The 17360-nt window shown below is 42.3% G+C and overlaps 2 protein-coding genes across 4 annotated transcripts in view; one reads left to right on the top strand and one right to left on the bottom strand.

The window, feature by feature from the left end:
- ZBTB8OS (zinc finger and BTB domain containing 8 opposite strand) overlaps nt 1–9233 on the top strand; it is an 80984-nt gene extending 71751 nt beyond the window's left edge. Inside the window, exon 6 of one of the 2 annotated variants that reach the window (XM_036843032.1) lies at nt 8972–9233. In XM_036843032.1, coding sequence (XP_036698927.1) covers nt 8972–8996 — 25 coding nt within the window. In that variant the 3' untranslated portion in view covers nt 8997–9233. The remainder of the gene's footprint in view (nt 1–8971) is intronic. The other variant, XM_036843024.1, reaches the window with a different exon arrangement.
- Nucleotides 1–12740, bottom strand: part of ZBTB8A (zinc finger and BTB domain containing 8A) — a 64813-nt gene extending 52073 nt beyond the window's left edge. The window contains exons 1-2 of one of the 2 annotated variants that reach the window (XM_036842941.1): nt 12475–12739; nt 1634–1728 (exon numbers count right to left, since the gene is read on the bottom strand). The gene's annotated coding sequence lies outside the window, so the exon portion shown is untranslated. Of the gene's footprint in view, nt 1–1633; nt 1729–12474 lie in introns of both variants that reach the window. The other variant, XM_036842951.1, reaches the window with a different exon arrangement.
- Between the last annotated feature and the right edge of the window lie 4620 nt (nt 12741–17360).

Here is a 17360-nt window from a genome sequence, read left to right as displayed (position 1 = left end):
TCTTGAATGGGAAATAAATCCATGGGTCTTGATGGCTGATTGAAAAATCCTACTACATATTTTCAGAAAGCCCCACTGTAATCCCCAGAGCTCTTATAGTTCTTATTCGATTTGCCTAACTGTACCAAAATGTACCACGATTTGTAATTGGCTGTGGAAGGCTAGAGAGACATAAAGAGAACACAGCGATTTTAAAAACATAGGTGTTTAGCAGTATCACTAACAGAAATTAGGAAGCCAGGAGGAAGAAAGCCAGGTTAGAGAAAAAGCAATGACTTAGGTTTTTAAGTACATGGTGTTTGATGTGAGTGGGAAATCAGGTAGCCGTGGCCAGAAGGCCACTGGAAATGCTAGTCTGAAGTTTAAGAGGGGAAGTCGGACTTGAAGGTGAAGACGTGGGAGATATTTGCAAATAGAGATGAAGGGGTTCAGAGGAAATACGGGCTGAGGTGAGAACCAGGAGGACTGTGCCGACCGTGGAGCAGAATGGGGAAGAGAAGCCAGAGTTTCAGACAGAGAATTACAGGGAGAATCAGGAGAGCATGTGACATGTACACCGAGGGTGGGGAGCTTTAAGAAGCAGTGAAGGGGGCTTCCCTGGTGGCGCAGTGGTTGAGAATCTGCCTGCCAATGCAGGGGACACGGGTTCGAGCCCTGGTCTGGGAAGATCCCACATGCCACGGAGCAACTAGGCCCATGAGCCACAACTACTGAGCCTGCGCGTCTGGAGCCTGTGCTCTGCAACAAGAGAGGCCGCGATAGTGAGAGGCCCGCGCACCGCGATGAAGAGTGGCCCCCGCTTGCCACAACTAGAGAAAGCCCTCGCACAGAAACGAAGACCCAAGACAGCCAAAAAAAAAAAAAAAAAAAAAAAAGAAGCAGTGAAGGGGTCAACACGGTGAGAAATGAAAGGGCCACAGCAATAATAATAGTAGCAATGTGCACTGTCTCCTGAATCCCGACACACAACAACCTATCAGGTAGATGGTATTGCTAGCCCCATTTTACAGAAAAGGGTATTAACCCAGGGAATCCCCTGGTGGTCCAATGGTTAGGACTCCCTAGGACTCTGTGCTCTCACTGTTGAGGGCCAAGGTTCAATCCCTGGCTGGGGAACTAAAATCCCATAAGCCGCAGCAAGGCCAAAAAAAAAAAGGGGGGGGGGGCGGATATTAACCCAGACAGTGACTCCAAAGCTGCAGGATGTAACTGATGAGCTATACTCCTTCAACACTGTCTCAGGGAGAGCTGGGAGATCAGAGTTCTGACACTAGTTCTATCACTAAATCAGCTATATGTCCATGGACAAGTAACTTTCCCTTTCTAAGTTTCATTTCCTTCTCTGCAAATAGAGGGTATTGGTCTAGATAAACTCCAGCTCTTATGTAAATTTGAGTTTTTGATTAAAACAGAATGGAAGAAATACATACACAAGATAGGCAATGAATTAAAAATTTAGCCATAAGTGAACAGGGAGACCTGGCCAAGAAAATCAGAATGTTGAATGTTTTATACAGTGACTTTTCAAGCAATAAACCCATACTCTGATACATAAAATCTATAATTGCAAAACTCTACCTTTTATCTATATATTTAAGTCAGGTATAACATCAAGAATTAAAATTTTTCATACCTGGAAATTTATAAATGCTGCTCTTGAAACCCTGCTAAGTTGATTGAATGGAGTAAAAAAAGGGAAGATTCCAAGTCTGTGTATGAAGGATTGTCCTGTAGAGACAGAAAAGAGCTATTTACAATGAACTTTTATAATAAGAGACAGAAACATCTGCTAAGGTACATAATAAATACTTATTCAAATAAATTATATGGGAGCATTTATCAGGTATCATTTTTTAGCATATATAAATAGATAATCTGGCACAGAATATTAGCTGATGGGAATCTTATCCACCTATCTATCTACCTATTTATAACCCAAACCTTAAAATTAAAATCTGTAAGAAAAGATTTCCAAAATTAAAATATATTATGGCAAACTGAAAGCAAACATACTTTTTAACTTTGAGAATAAAGTAAACTTCTTAAGACAACAGCTATTCAAAGGCAGGCCAATAGATGAAATACCAAGAGAGCAACATATGTTCTATTACTCTTTTCCTGCAAGTGGCATCAATATGATTTGCAAGAAAACCAAACAGAATAGCTTTAAAGATTCAACTTGAAAAGTTAAACATTTCTTTAAAACTCTATGGTTAAGAGGGAAGTGGGGGAAAAAAGTCCTACTACATATGTTCAGAAAGCCCCACTGCAGTCACCCAGATCTATCATTCGATTTGCCAGATTGTACTACAGTGTACCACAATTTGCAAGGAGCTGCAACAATGTGTATTAAAAATGTTTCAGTTTCTACTACATTCCAAACCTTGTTCATTACCAACAAAAAAAAAATCTGTTCAACTATTTTGTTCATTGACCATGAAGTCTTGTTAACGTAGTGACTGTTAAAGCTTTATGTCCATAGGCAGTGGAAAAATGAATTTAATGCTTTTTAAATCAATGAATTAAGCTAAGAATTCCCGCCAAAATAATTTTGACTAAATTAATGAAATCACTTTTTAAAATAATGTTTTTTTCTGATTATAAAAGTATTATATACTTACAGAAAATTTTAAAACTACAGGGAGGTATAAAGAAGAAAACAAAATGAAATAACTTTTAAATGAGCATCCTGAAAACACCACCAGAGAAAAGAGAACTGCTCAAATATACTTTTGTTAGTAAAACAAATGCATCAGCTACCCACTCATGAGGAGGTCTAAATTCAGGCAACTTAAACCATTCAAAACACTGCTGTTTAAAACACTGACCTAGAAGTTTACAAAAAAAATTTTTTTGAACAGCAACCAAAAGAGAAAATAGCCAAGATGATCTGCGTATTCCATAAAGTGTAATGTGATTTCCTCTCATGATTGGCAAAGTTTATTTAAGAAGAAACAAGTCCCACGGTCTTTATAGGTGGGAAGAATGTGAGATTTTTAAATTTTGTTTTTTAAATAAAGGGACAAAAAACAAACAGAGCAAAAGGTGATGGAGTTGGGAAGCAGCAAACCTCTGACAGTGGTTTATCGACACTTTTTATGTGTTTACATTTAAAGTACAGCAAAGAATAGAATTGGCTATGAAAAGGATTTTAAGAAATACCCATAATTAAAACAGCAGGATCTAATTTAGGGGTAAACTAGGATTCTGTACTTGCAGGAACAAAACAAATAACTTTTGAGAACAATTCCTCCCGACCCTAAAAGCTCATCTACCCCTAGCCCCAGTGAGCAAGGAGGGCACTTAGTAAAGGGTATTCACTTTGATAGCTTTAATGTCACTATTTCAACAATGCTACTTAAGAGCACTAACTAGCACTGTCCAGTGTACTGGGTCTGTACAGTGGCAAGCAAAATTAATTCTGAGGCTTTTTAAGAGAACTGACTTCTGAACATAGTCTGTACCCAAAACAGTTTATACATACTTGATGAAATGTCAGGTTTAGTGATAACCAAGTTCTACCCTGACAGAAATTAGTTAAGAGTAGATTTGTGTATTAACCCCCAGCATCCTTTCTAACTTCCTTGTGGAAAATGAAAAAGACCATTGGGCTTCCCTGGTGGCACAGTGGTTGAGAATCTGCCTGCCAATGCAGGGGACACGGGTTCGAGCCCTGGTCTGGGAAGATCCCACATGCCACGGAGCAACTGGGCCCGTGAGCCACAACTGCTGAGCCTGCGCGTCTGGAGCCTGTGCTCTGCAACAGGAGAGGCCGCGATAGTGAGAGGCACGCGCACCGCGATGAAGAGTGGCCCCTGCTTGCCACAACTAGACAAAGACCTCGCACAGAAACGAAGACCCAACACAGTCATAAATAAATAAATAAACAAATTTAAAAAACAATCTGTTTGTACTTAAAAAAAAAAAAAAAAAAAGACCATTTCCCAGACTCCTTTACAGTTACGTTTCCCCATGTGAAATGGGGCCCATCCATCAGATGTTCTTCTGTGAGATTTGGAAGGCAGAAATGAGGTGGGAGCCATCTTTCTGCTGTTCTGGCTGTTAATGCTGGCAAGCACATTTATGGAAACATTGGGTTTTTCTGCAGCATTCCAGTGTCCAGAGCCTCATGGCTGTCAAGAGACAAGTTTGGTGGAGACAGCCGTGACCAGTTGGTGGGTGTTGAGGGGCAGTTTCAGAATAGCAATTTCTCGACCCTTGAATTGCAGTGAGCAATGTCATCTGGAACTCAGAAGTGCCAGTGGTGGCCTCCCAATTCCCTCCCCTGGAGGCCCTGTTTGGCAGTCTGGTCCTGGGAATAATTTCTGAAGGCCCAGCCCAGAGCCCACTCCTCTCAGCCCTTCCAATGATTCTGCAAACGAATTAAAATGCTAGAGCGGTTGCTCTTTCCTGCAACTAGGCCCAGATGACATATTAGCACATCAGTTGCCTCAAAATGTAAGCAGAAGGGCGATCAGTCTGTGAGCAGCAGTACTGGGCAGTGTGCTTGCCGGAACAGGCTCTGGAATCAGACTGCCTAGGTGCAAATTCTGGCTCTGCCACACATTAACCTCCCTGGGAAGTTAACCTCCCTGTACCTTAGTTTCTTCATCTGTAAAATGGGACTAGTAATAATACCTATACCTTCTAGAGTTATGCGACACAGTAAATGAAAAGATAATCTAAGTAAAGTGCTTACGACAGTGGCTGTCTTATAACAAGCCCCTGAGAGATGTTAGCTATTATTAGAGTAATAATAGTAATCACTATTATTAATTATGCAGGCCACTTTAAAACACTGCTTTAACTGAGTAGGAAATGTAAACATTTTAGAATTTTATTACCACACATTTTCTTGTAGCCTAAAGAATGCTAACTTATACAAAAGTGGACACAGAAAAAATTTGGTTCCCATATTTGTATACTCAGAGAGAGTGATCATTTCAAAACCACAGTGTACCTGAGGATAGCAAACCTCTACTCTAACTAGTCAATTAATTAGTTACTCTAACTAGTTATTGTAGACCTCACTCTAAGGAAGAGTTATTCTTTTTTTTCAACTGAAGTATAGTTGATTTACAATGTTGTGTTAGTTTCTGCTGTACAGCAAAGTGATTCAGTTATACATACACATATATTCATTCTTTTTTAGATTCTTTTCTCATATAGGTTATCACAGAATATTGAGTAGAGTTCCCTGTGCTATACACTAGGTCCTTGTTGGTTATCTATCTTATATATAGTAGAGTGTGTGTGTTCATCCCAAGCTTCTGATTTATCCCTCCCCCCCTCCACATTGCCCCTTTGGTAACCATAAGTTTGTTTTGGATATCTGTAAGTCTGTTTTGTAAATAAGTTCATTTGTTTCTTTTTTAAAAAAATTAGATTCCACATATGAGTGATATCATATTTGTCTTTCTCTGTGTGACTTACTTCACTTACTATGATAATCTCTATGTCCATCCATGTAGCTGCAAATGGCATTATTTCATTCTTTTTTATGGCTGAGTAATATTCTATTGTATATATGTATCACATCTTCTTTATCCATTCCTCTGTCGATGGACATTTAGGTTGCTTCCATGTCTTGGCTACTGTAATTAGTGCTGCAATCAACATTGGGGTGCATGTATCCTTTCGGATCATGTTTTTCTCTGGGAGTGGGATTGCTGGATCATATGGTAGTTCTATTTTTAGTTTTTTAAGGAACCTCCATACTGTTCTCCATAGTAGTTGTACCAATTTACATTCCCACCAACAGTGTGGAAGAGTTATTCTTTAGAAACAATTTTTGCCATTTTCCCATTTCAAATGTTACCTCATTAATTATGCTCTATGAACCAGGGTGTTTGTTACTTAGGTTTTTTTTCAGCTTCATTTAGATATAACTGACAAATAAAATTGTAAGATATTTAAAGTGTACATCGTGGTATACATATATATTGTGAAAGGATTCCTCCCACCTAATTAATTAATTAATTAATTAATTCCTCCCAGTTAATTAATACATCCACCACCTTATATATTTATCTTTTGTTGTTGTTGTTGTTTGGTGAGAACATTTAAGTTCTACTCCCTCAGCAAATTTCAACTATACAATACAGTGTTATCAACTATAGTCACGGGGCTTCCCTGGTGGCGCAGTGGTTGAGAATCTGCCTGCCAATGCAGGGGACACGGGTTCGAGCCCTGGTCTGGGAAGATCCCACATGCCGCGGAGCAACTAGGCTCGTGAGCCACAACTACTGAGCCTGCGCGTCTGGAGCCTGTGCTCCGCAACAAGAGAGGCCGCGATAGTGAGAGGCCCGCGCACCGCGATGAAGAGTGGCCCCCACTTGCTGCAACTAGAGAAAGCCCTCGCACAGAAACGAAGACCCAACACAGCCAAAAATAAATAATAAATAAATAATAAATAAATAATTAAAAAAAAAAAAAACTATAGTCACTATGTTATACATTAGATTCTCAGACCTTGTTCATCTTATCGCTGAAAGTTTGTGCCTTTTTACCAACCTCACCCTACTTCCCCCACCCTCCAGTCCCTGACAACTACTTTCCTACTCTCTGCTTCTATGAATTGGACTTTTTTTTTTTTTTCAGATTTCACATATAAGTGATAACATGCAGTATCTGTGTTTCTCTGTCTGGCTTAATTCACTTAGCGTAATAAACCCTCCAGGTCCATCCATGTTGTCACAAATGGCAGGATTTCTTTTTTCTCATGGCTGAATATTATTCCAGTATATATACAATCATATTATATATATATATATATATATAATAATATATATATCACATCTTATTCATCCATTCATCCATTAACAGTTAGGTTGTTGTGTTATTCAAAACTTAGGTTGTTTTTAAAATGTTATCACAGAGGAGGTTTCATAAGAATGAGATGTGTATAAGATTTGCAATCTCAAAGTTTAAAATTTTAATGTTTAGGCTTAGAATACTATTCTAATTTACATATTAAGAAGGTCTTAGATAAAATGATGGCCTGGTTTGGTTTGCAGAAGTGTCTTCTGATGATAAAAAATATATTGTAGATTTTGGAATAAAGCTTCCCCCAAATATTCTGAAATTGTAAGAACCTTGTGTTGCGCCTTATCCAACAACGCCAGTGAGATAGAGGGACCTGAAGTCTAAACAAAGGTGTTTGTTATACCCTCGACGGTTCAGATGCTGCTGAGAGTCCAGGACTCAAAGCAGTGCAGATTTACTGAAGGGTTAGAAACAACAATTGAAAGAAAGCAACTTCATCCTTTGATTCAGTAGTTAGGTTTACACTGTTCTGAACTTCATACAGCTATACATATTTTCTCTTCCTTTTTTTTAAGAAAAAATCTTTTAATTCTATTTTCATGAGGTCAGATATTCAAACTGAAATGTGAAATGTATTCATTCAATACCTATTTATTGAGCATCTGCTCTATGCCAGGCTATCCCTGGCCCTGGGAATACAAAGATGATGACATGTCAAAGATCAGTGCTCTAGAACAACTCAATGTCTATCAGCAGAGAGAGAGAGTCAGAGAAAGAGAGAGAAAGAAAATACTCCTAGTAGAAGTAAACTATAAAACCAAGGAAGCAAATGACTTTGCCTGGGAGTGTCCACAAAAGTTTCCAAAAGGCAGAACCGTCGAGTCTTGAAGGATGAGTAAAAGTTCATACATGAAAAAGAGGACAAAGGGCATTCTCAACAGAAGCACCAAGGGCAAAGGCACAGACAGGTATTAAACAGCATGACCTCTTCAAAAAAAGTGTGCTATGGCTAGAGACTCAGGGTCTGTGGAGGGACAGTGGAAGATGACAGAGAACAGTATGTAGGTGCCAGATCCTGAAGCCCCTCCACTTTTGTAGGTTTGGGGCACTTTTGAAGGATTTTAAGAAGAGTGACATGGTTATAGGTCCACCAATGACTAGCTATGTGACTTAGTCAAGTTGCTTAATTCTAAGCATCAGTTTCCTTTTTGTAAAGTGGGGATACTGACTGTTAAGAGGCTCTAAGGAAGTCTGTTAAGAGGATTACATAAGATAATAGCTAAGATAAATAAGATTAACAGCAATAAGAAAAAATTAAGACAAACAGCAATAAGCACATGAAAATATGTTTAGCATCAGTAGTCAGTAGGGAAATGCAAGTAAAAAATCATAATTAGATACGACTTCACACCCGTTAGGATGACTACAACACACACACACACACACACACACACGAAAATAACAAGTGTTGGCCAGGATGTCGAGAAATCAGAACCTTCATGTACGCTGGTTGGAATGTAAAATGGTACACCCATTTTGGAAAACAGTCTGGCAGTTCCTAAATGATTAAACACAGAGTTACCAAAGGACTCTGGAATTCCACTCCTAGGTATATGTCCAAGAGAAATGAAAATATGTCTCCATAGAAACTTGTATACAAATGTTTATAGCAGCATTATTCATAATAGTGAAAGAGTGGAAACAACCCAAATGTCCATCAACATTTGGGAAAATGGATAAACAAAATGTGGTAGATCTATACAATGGAATGTTATTCAGCCATAAAAAGGAAAGAACTGATTACCTGCTACAACATGGATGAACCTTAAAAACCTCAAGCTAAGTGAAAGAAGCAAGTCACTAAAGACCATATATTTTATGATTTCATTTATGTGAAATGTCCAGAATCGGCAGATGAAACAGACAGAGAGTAGGTTAGTGGTTGTCGGGGGTTAGGGAGATGCAGGAATGGGGAGTGACTATTAATGGATATGGGGTTTCTTTATGCAGTGGTGAAAATGTTCTGTAATTAGAGGGTAGTGATGGTTGCACAACTTTGTGAATACACTAAAAAACAGTGAATTGTACACTTTTAAAGGATGAATTTTATGGTATATAAGTTATATCTTAATAAAACTAAATAGCTAGTATTTGAATGTTTACTAGGCACAGTACTAAGCATTTTACACTTATTATCTTATTCCAGTCCTCACAATAGCCTCATGAGGTAACTGCTGCTGTGATTCACATTGTATAGATCAAGAATTGGAGGCACAGAAAAATGAAAAGAAAATCTTCTCCAAGACTGCGCAAGGAGCAGCTGAACAGAGATTGGAATTCAGGCTGACTGATCTCAAACCAGCACTCCTAAGTCTCGCACTTTTCTTCTGACCATAATGTATGCAAAATGCCTAGCACAATACCTAGCATGCAGTTAGGGCTGAATAAATATAAGGTATTATTGTTATGATGATCCAATTTGTATACCCAGAAGAAAACCTGAGACAGCATGGAGGAAGAGAAACAGTGGGAGAGGCAGGGCCAGCGAGGTCATTTTAAAGGCTTGATGCAGTTGTCAAAGCAAGAAATGGAGAGGAACTAAATTCAGGCAGAGGACAGTGAATAACAGAAGTGATAACAGGAACCTTTGCAAGAAAATAGGAATTGTCCTATAAATTGGGATCAGTTACAACTTGATAATACTACAAAGCATTAACATAACCTGCATTCATAATTGTACTCTTGAGTCACCAGGAGAGGTTTAAGTTATTCTCAAAATATGTGATTAAGTCATGGAAATGGGTAATACGTTTCAAATTTTCTTTTCAGTAGATTGACCTTATAAGTTGAAACAGCTAGTTGTACTAGTTCATGTAGACAGTCCAAATTCAATTTGAAACATTTAAAATATCTATAAGAGTTTAATATCTATAATAGTTCTAAGAATATTAAAGAATTAATGATTCCCATCAAGTTCAAAGATCTTTAAAGGTGGGTGAAAAAGACAATTACATATTTTAGAAACCATTAAGTGCAAAGGTCTTTGGAACAGAAGGAAAAGACATGAATTTCCACAAGCAGACGAAAGATTTAGGTAACGAGTGTAACTCCAATTAAGGTTGTGGGATAGAAGACCATCTTTATAAAGGCACATAGTTTTTAACTAAGAATTTAGTGTGTCCCATCAGGGTCACCAACACAAATCTCATTAGCCTTCTTAGCATAAATCTCTGGGCCATAAGGAACTTCAGCAAACTGGCATGGTAACTGTATGGATAAATATCTTTTAACACTGGAGAGATTTAGAATTAAGTATAAAGTGTTTAAGAAAATCAAAACCATATTTGGGAAAGTCTCAATGAGAAGATGGTATTTAAAGTAAAGACCAAAGGAGGTGAGAGAGAGTCATTTGGGCACCTGGAGGAAGGGTGTTCCAGGCAGATGGGACGGCAAGTGCAAAGGCTCTGAGGTGAAGCAGGCAAGGAGGATTGGAGGAACATCAAGGAGGGCTGGGGAGAGCAATGAGAGATGGAGTCAGAAAGGAAGGACAGATCGTGAGGCAGGTAGGACATCATGGGACCAGTTCCTGTAGGACTTTGTAGACTACTTAGGGGCCTTTGGCTTTTGGTCTAAGGTGGGGAGCCACTGAAGATGGGGAGCCACTGACCAATTCTGAGCAAAGAAGTGACAAAAACTTCACTCAAGGGGATCAAAAAGCTTGCATCAAATCCTTTAAATATTATAAACATATAGTTAGGTCACTGAAAAGGTTGAGCCTCTTAGATGTAAATTCCATTTTACCTAGAAAATAAGATTTAAATGATATAGGATGAATCAAGTATTACCCTATCTTACAAACTTTGGGGCTCAAATCATCAACAGCAGAGCTGGTGATTTCAAGGCCATGAGATAAAGTCTGGCAGAGGGCCGTCTTTCATGGGGTTGGAAATTTACATGACTTGGAAGAAGCCTAGGTCCTCATGATGCCTCCTGACATTTTACAGCCAAACCCAAACATGCCCATTTGGCCAAGGGTGGCAGGTTAGATTCTCACTTCCCATTTACTGCTTGTGTGGCCAGAGGTGCTCCCAGGAATAAAGATATCTGATCCGTGGTTATCAGTGAAGGGCTCTTCTTGTTCCAGGGGTCTCACAAACCCAACCATACCCGAGGCTTGGGGAAGATTACAGAAGTTTGAGCCTTGGTTCTTCTGCTGAGGATTTTAGACTTGTTCCTGATAAAGATCAGTTAAGGTCTTTAGAGCACGGTAGCGATATGACTTGCTTACTGGAAGACTCTGGAGGTGACTTTAGGAGGAAATAAAGAGCAAGAACAGGAGGCAAGGGCGCTGGAAGGCTGCCACCGGTCACCTGGCTTAATGCTTAAATGCTTAATGTGTTTCCTCACCTAGAAAGTGGAAAAAGCATCAGCCTGACTGGGTGGTTGTTTTATGTGAAATAATTCATACAGGCGAAAGCACTCCATTTACTAAAGTTCTGCAAATATAAACGTTTATTAAGAACAAAAGTAATACTGACGTGTGTAGTTTAAAAGCCCAATAGGTGAGAATCTACCGCTTCCAAACACGTCTTGGACTAAACCTAACACGATGTTATATGTCTACTATATCTCAATTTAAAAGGGAAAAAAGAAAAAGGGGAGGGGAAAAAAAACACGCCTTTGAACGATACAGAGCCTGGCTACTGACACAATCAATAATAAATAAGCACATTTGAAGGGGAAGGGGCCAAACCGCTATTAACTTACAAAAGATGCCGTCTGCATAGGTAGGAAGTGCGTCTGTGTGGGTCCGTCATAAAGCAATAATTATAGCACAATATTTGTTAGGTATAGTAAGTCTGCCTTGGGTTCTAAGCTCGGATCTGTCGCATCACGATATAAAACCAAAGGATGAAGGATGTACGGAGAAACTCGGACCACTGCCCAGGCAGCCACCTTCCCGAGGAAGCGCCCGGGGCCGAAGGGGTGAAGCCCCAGACCTCGGCCAACCCATCCCGCGGGCCATCCATCAATCGCCGCGCAGCCCGAGCCCGGCCAGCCGCCGACCCTCCGGGAGTCCGCGGCGCCCGACGGCTCCAGACACGCCCGGCACCGGCCCCCGCGCCGCCTTCCAGCCGCCGCCGCCAGGAGGCTCCGCGCGCCTTCCCGCCTTTCCCCGCGCCGCGGCCGAGCCGGGCCGGGCGGCCAGGCGGGCGCGGCGCTCAGCGGGGGCGGCCGGGCGGGCGCGGGCGGCGACGGCGCGGCCATTGTCCCGCTGCCCCTCCCGGGCGCGCAGGCGGGCAGGGCCGGGCGGCTGGGCAGGCGCGGCGGCCGCGCAGTCCGGGAACCGGTGCGCCCCGCCGCCGGCCGCCTCTCCTCGCCGGCCGCCGTCCCGAGGCCGGGTCCTTTGCGCCAGCCGGCCGCGCCTCCTTTGTGACCGTCTCCAGACCCTCGGAGCCGACGCACCGCCGCCGCTGCGCCCCGGGCTGCAAATGGCGCCCGCTCGCCTCTGCGCCTCCCGCCGCTCTCCCGGGCCGGGGACGTCCGGGGGGCGCCGCACCCGGGCCGCATCCCGCCGCTGCCGCCGCCCGGGGCCAAAGCCCGCGGCGCCTTAGCCTGCGCCCCCGCCCGCAGCGAGGCTCGCGGGCCCGTCCCGGGCTGCCCCGACGCCCCGCCCGCCCTCCGCCCGCGCCGCGCGCAGCCACTTACCGCGGGCCGAGGCGCACCGGCGGGTCGCGTGCGCGGGCCGGGGTAAGATTCCCGGTTCTCGGCAGAGGAAATACCCCCTTTCGAAGCCGTTCCTTTGCGCCCTAAAACAAGTAGCCCCAACGTGAGAGAAACAAAAGGTATTTGCTGACGTGGGCGTTGGACAGAAACGCCCGAGGGCTGGGGACACAATTAAAGGGGCAACGCACAGATTTCAGGCACCAACCAGCAGCTTCGCCCACTCCCCTGCCCTTGCCTACACCCCGCTGCACCCTCCAGAGGCACTGGGGTGCCCGGATCCCCTAGCAGTTGACTACAGAGTCATTATTTAGTCAGGAGCTTAAATTTTAAATTGTACTTTACGTTGGGAAAGGCGCCTCCGGAGGGCAGAAGGGCTGGATTTCTAGGATCTGGGGAATTTGGTTTAGGAAAGAGGGAGGGACTTAGGCGTGCCCACAATTACTGTGTAAGTACATGTGACATTATTGTACTTAAGTTTAGCAACGTCAAATGGAAGAGATCTGCACAGAATTTTTCCCTTTATTGAAGCACTCGTTTTAGTCGGGGATAACCTTTTCTAAATCTCTACAGGTCACAAGCATTTTCTTTGAAGAGGATAACCCAAGAAGCTGAGATAAGAGAAAATAACTCTTGGTTAAGTTCAGAGAAAAATATAAAACTAGTAAGAATAGCAGGTTTTGTGTTTTCAAATACAAAAATTCATTGTATATCAAGCCTTTCTTCTGACATATTTATGTCCCTAATATTTAGAGTTCTGACGTCAGGTTATATATTTGCTAAAATCTTAAGTCACTGAATTTTCATTGTTACTACGGAAACAATTCTATAAACTAAATTAGTTTTCTAGTTCCTTATGTTGGGATCAGGTACTGAAAAGTACTGTGATATAGTAAAACTGAAAAAAAGACTAAAATTTTCAAAACATTTAGTTTTTGATGGATTTCTCTCTTATGTCATACTCAGTTATACTGGACAAAGTTTATTACTTTGGTTTGATCATAATTAGCTATGCGTTTTGAGGATCATACTCTCTACTAGAAGGATACAAAGTATTCACAACTATCTCTTAATGTCACTTCTGTATTACTCTTGAGTTGTTTTCCTATTTAGTTGCATTTCCTCACATTCTGAACAGGTAATTGAAAACGTGTTCGAAAGCCACTTGGTATCAGGAGTGTTGGATGTACTCAAACTCTTTTGCTAGCATCCCCATTGAGAATTCTCCCAGAAAGACCTGGGCATTGTTATAGCAAAAGGGTTTTTTTTGTTTTGTTTTGTTTTTTTAGCCTTAATTAATTAAAACATGCAAAAGAATTCTACAAACTTGTTCCTCAAGAGAGCACATCAGATGGGTGATAAACTCTTTGTTTCAAGGAAGAAGTAACGGGAATTTTTTTCCCTCAACTTCCCCCTCTAGCTTCTGCAACTCCTTTATATATTTGGAGAATTCCTTACATTATGAGTAATTGGTAGGAGGTGGAATCTGCCTTCTGCAACAGAATCTGGAAATGCCAGTGACTTGCTTTCCCAGAATCCCTTGTGGCTAAGACAATGGCCAGGATCTATACTTTGATAATCGGATGCACCCACCAGGGACTTTGAAGAGGGAGCCGTGAGAAGCAGGAAACTCAGAGAATCTTTTCTGGCAGTGGTGATAGTTGCAGCAAGATAGTATCTCCAGGTGCCACAGTGGCAGTGCTGCTAGTGGCAGTATCCCCTGTCCAGTGCCAGTGCTATCAGTGGTACCAGCTGCCATGGCTCTGCTGAGAGCAGTGTTGGTATCCTCACCAGACCAGTTCTGTGGTATGACTTGGCTATTGTTTCTGCCTGGTTAGCATAGGCTCCAATCCCTGTGCTTTGCTCTTCCTGTGATTCTGTGAACTTTTAATACATTCATTTCTGTTTAAATCAGCCAAGGCCAGTCTCTGTGCAACTAAGAACTCTAACTAGTACAAAATGTTAAAAGGCATTTGGACATATGGCCTGAAGCTTAATAGATAAAATTGTTGCAGGTAAAATGTTGTCATCAATGTTGTATAGATGGGAATTAAAACCATGAATATAGATAGAAAAGAGAATATGAAGTAAGAGAAGAAACTAAGAACCAAGCATCACCAACTTCATCATCCAGTGGCTGGCTAGAGGAAGATGAAATTGCAAATCAGTCTAAGAAGTGACTAGAGTAGAAGGAAGAGATGTGGGATAGTGTGGTGTTACAGAAACTAGAAGAGAGTAATTCAAGAAGAGAGAATTGGACAATAGTGTTAAATACTTCTCTTAGCAGTCTAAGAGAAAAAGTCTATTAGATTTAAAAGCTTGGAAATCATTGACTTCAGAGAACATTATTAAGCTTGAAAGAAGGGAGCAAAATCCAGATTATCGGACTACGTGGGGATGAAGAAATAGAGATGGTGAGAATAGACAACTCTTGAGAGATTTGGTTATAAAGGGTGATATTCCAATTACTATTGCTGTGTAAAAAGCCAACCCAAACATAGTGGCATAAATCAAAGATTATTTTATTGTGCTCATGGATTCCATGTGTTGCAGGAAGGTGGACCTCTTCTCGGGCCCAAGAGTGGGCTCTTGTCTAACACTCGGAAATGAATTGTCTGAGGAGACACAAGTGCTGACAAAGCAAGAGACTTTACTGGGAAGGGGCGTCCAGGTGGAGAGCAGCAGGGTAAGGGAGCCCAGGAGAACGGCCCTACCACGTGGCTCTCGGTCTCAGGTTTTATGGTAATGGGGTTAGTTTCCGGGTTGTGTCTGGCCAATCATTCTGACTCAGGGTCCTTCCTGGTGGCGCGCATCACTCAGCCAAGATGGATTCCAACGAGAAGGATTCTGAGAGGTTGGTAGGAGATATGGACTGGCATCTCTTCTCTCCTTTTGACCTTTCCCGAATTCTTCTGGTTGGTGGTAGCTTGTTAGTTCCACATTCCTTACCAGGACCTCCTGTTGTAAGATAACTCAAGCAAGTGGTTACTATCTTGTCTGGCCAGAGCGGGCGGTTTCAGTCAGTGGTTCCCCTAACACATGGGTCAAGAATTTGACAAGTCACAGCAGAGATGGCTTGTCTCTGTTCCACAATGTCTGGAGTCTCAGCTGGGAAGACTCAAATGGCTGAGGGTGACTTGAACTGCTGGGAACTGGAATCACCTGGAGGTTTCTTCACTGACAGATCTAGTACCAAGGCTGGTGTAGCCAAAATTCAGCCTCTGTACCCTGGTACCGAATTGAATCTCGGAGACAGAATTTTGGGTGAAGTAGAAAAGAATAGGTTTATTGCTTTGCCAAGCAAAGGGGGCCTCAGAGGGATAATGCCCTCAAAACTGTGTGTCCCGAACTGGAGGGGATAGTGAGGAGTTTTACAGTAATGGTTCAAAGAGGAGGGTATGATCAGCTTGTGGACATTCTTCTGATCGGTTGGTGGTGAGGCAACTGGGAGTCAGCACCATCAGCCTTCTGGTTCCAACCAGAAGGGGTCTGTGTGCTTGTGGACAGCATACAGTTAACTTTTTTCACCTCATGGGGTTTTAGTATCTTCAAAACAACTCAAAGACATTGTTATGTATAGCCCTTGAGGAGGAACCAGGACCCTGCCCCAAGGCTGTACTATTGTTTCTTGACGCTCCTCCCTTGTCTCCGCATCCCCTCCCTTCCCTGATTAGCAACTGTTTGAACCTGCCCTTTGGAACTCAGGGAAGATCATGGAGGCTGAATGAAGCCTATTTCCTGTAATCAAGAAATGGGGGACACAGAAAGACTTTTGTGCCCAAGAGCCCCACAGTGTCTGCTCTGTTTCACTGGGACTACTTGAAAACTAGGCTCAGCTGTGACTGTCATCTGGAGCCCTACACATGGCCTCTTCATGTGACTTGAGCTTGCAGCATGCTGGCTGGGTTCTGAAAGGGAGTGTCTCCAAGAGAGAGCATACCAAGAGGGGGTATTTCAAGAAAACTAGGAAGGAACTGCACAATCTTTTATACCCAGCTACAGAAGTTGCATTGCCTCACTTGCCATATTCCATTGGTTAAAGTAGTCACAAGCCTACCAAGATTCAAGAAGAAGGGGATATAGCTACGATCTCTTACGGGGAAGAATGTCAGAGAATTTGAGGCTATGTTTTAAAGCTATTCCAGGCAAAGAGACAGGGTATTAGCTAGAAGGGGATATACATAAAAGACTTTAAAATGTTTAATGATGATGGAAAGCATGAAGATGAGAGGGAGATACTGAATATTCAGGAGGAACAATTAATAGTGGCTGAATCTCTACAAATTCAGGGAGAAGAAGATCAAAATCTCAAATAGAGGAGCAGCCCCTAGATCAGAAAAGTGATAACACTGCTATCCCCATTGAAATTGGGGGGGGGGGGCAAAGAGAAGAGTATGGATAGGTGTGTTGGTTTAAAAATGCCCACATATTGACACTGCTCCCTTCAAGAGGTAGATCCTAATTCCCCTCTGCATGAGTGTGAGCTGGACTTAGTGACTTGCTTCTAAATAATAGAATAAAGCAGAAATGATAGTGTTGGATTTCAGAGTCTTGGTGATACAGGGGAAAGCAGCGTCCTGCTTTTTCTTTCTGTCTTGGATCAGTTGCTCTGGGAGAAGCCAACTGCCTGAGGATGCTCAGGCAGCCATGTGGAGATGAACAGAGGCTTCCTGCCAATAGCCATGTGAGTGATCCATCTTGGAGTGCATCCTCCCACCCTAGACAAGCCTTCAGCTGACTGCAGCCCCAGCTAACAGCTTGACTGAACCCTCAGGAGAGACCCTGAGCCAGAACCAACCAGCCAAGCTGCTCCTGAATTCCTGACCCTGATAAACCTTGTGAAGTAATCAATGTTTGTTGTTTTAAGCCAT

The sequence above is a fragment of the Balaenoptera musculus genome, chromosome 1 (genome assembly GCF_009873245.2).
Source record: "Balaenoptera musculus isolate JJ_BM4_2016_0621 chromosome 1, mBalMus1.pri.v3, whole genome shotgun sequence".
Taxonomy (NCBI): Eukaryota; Metazoa; Chordata; class Mammalia; order Artiodactyla; family Balaenopteridae; genus Balaenoptera; species Balaenoptera musculus.
Note: the sequence above shows the minus strand (reverse complement) of the source record. Positions and strands in the feature narration are given on the sequence as shown.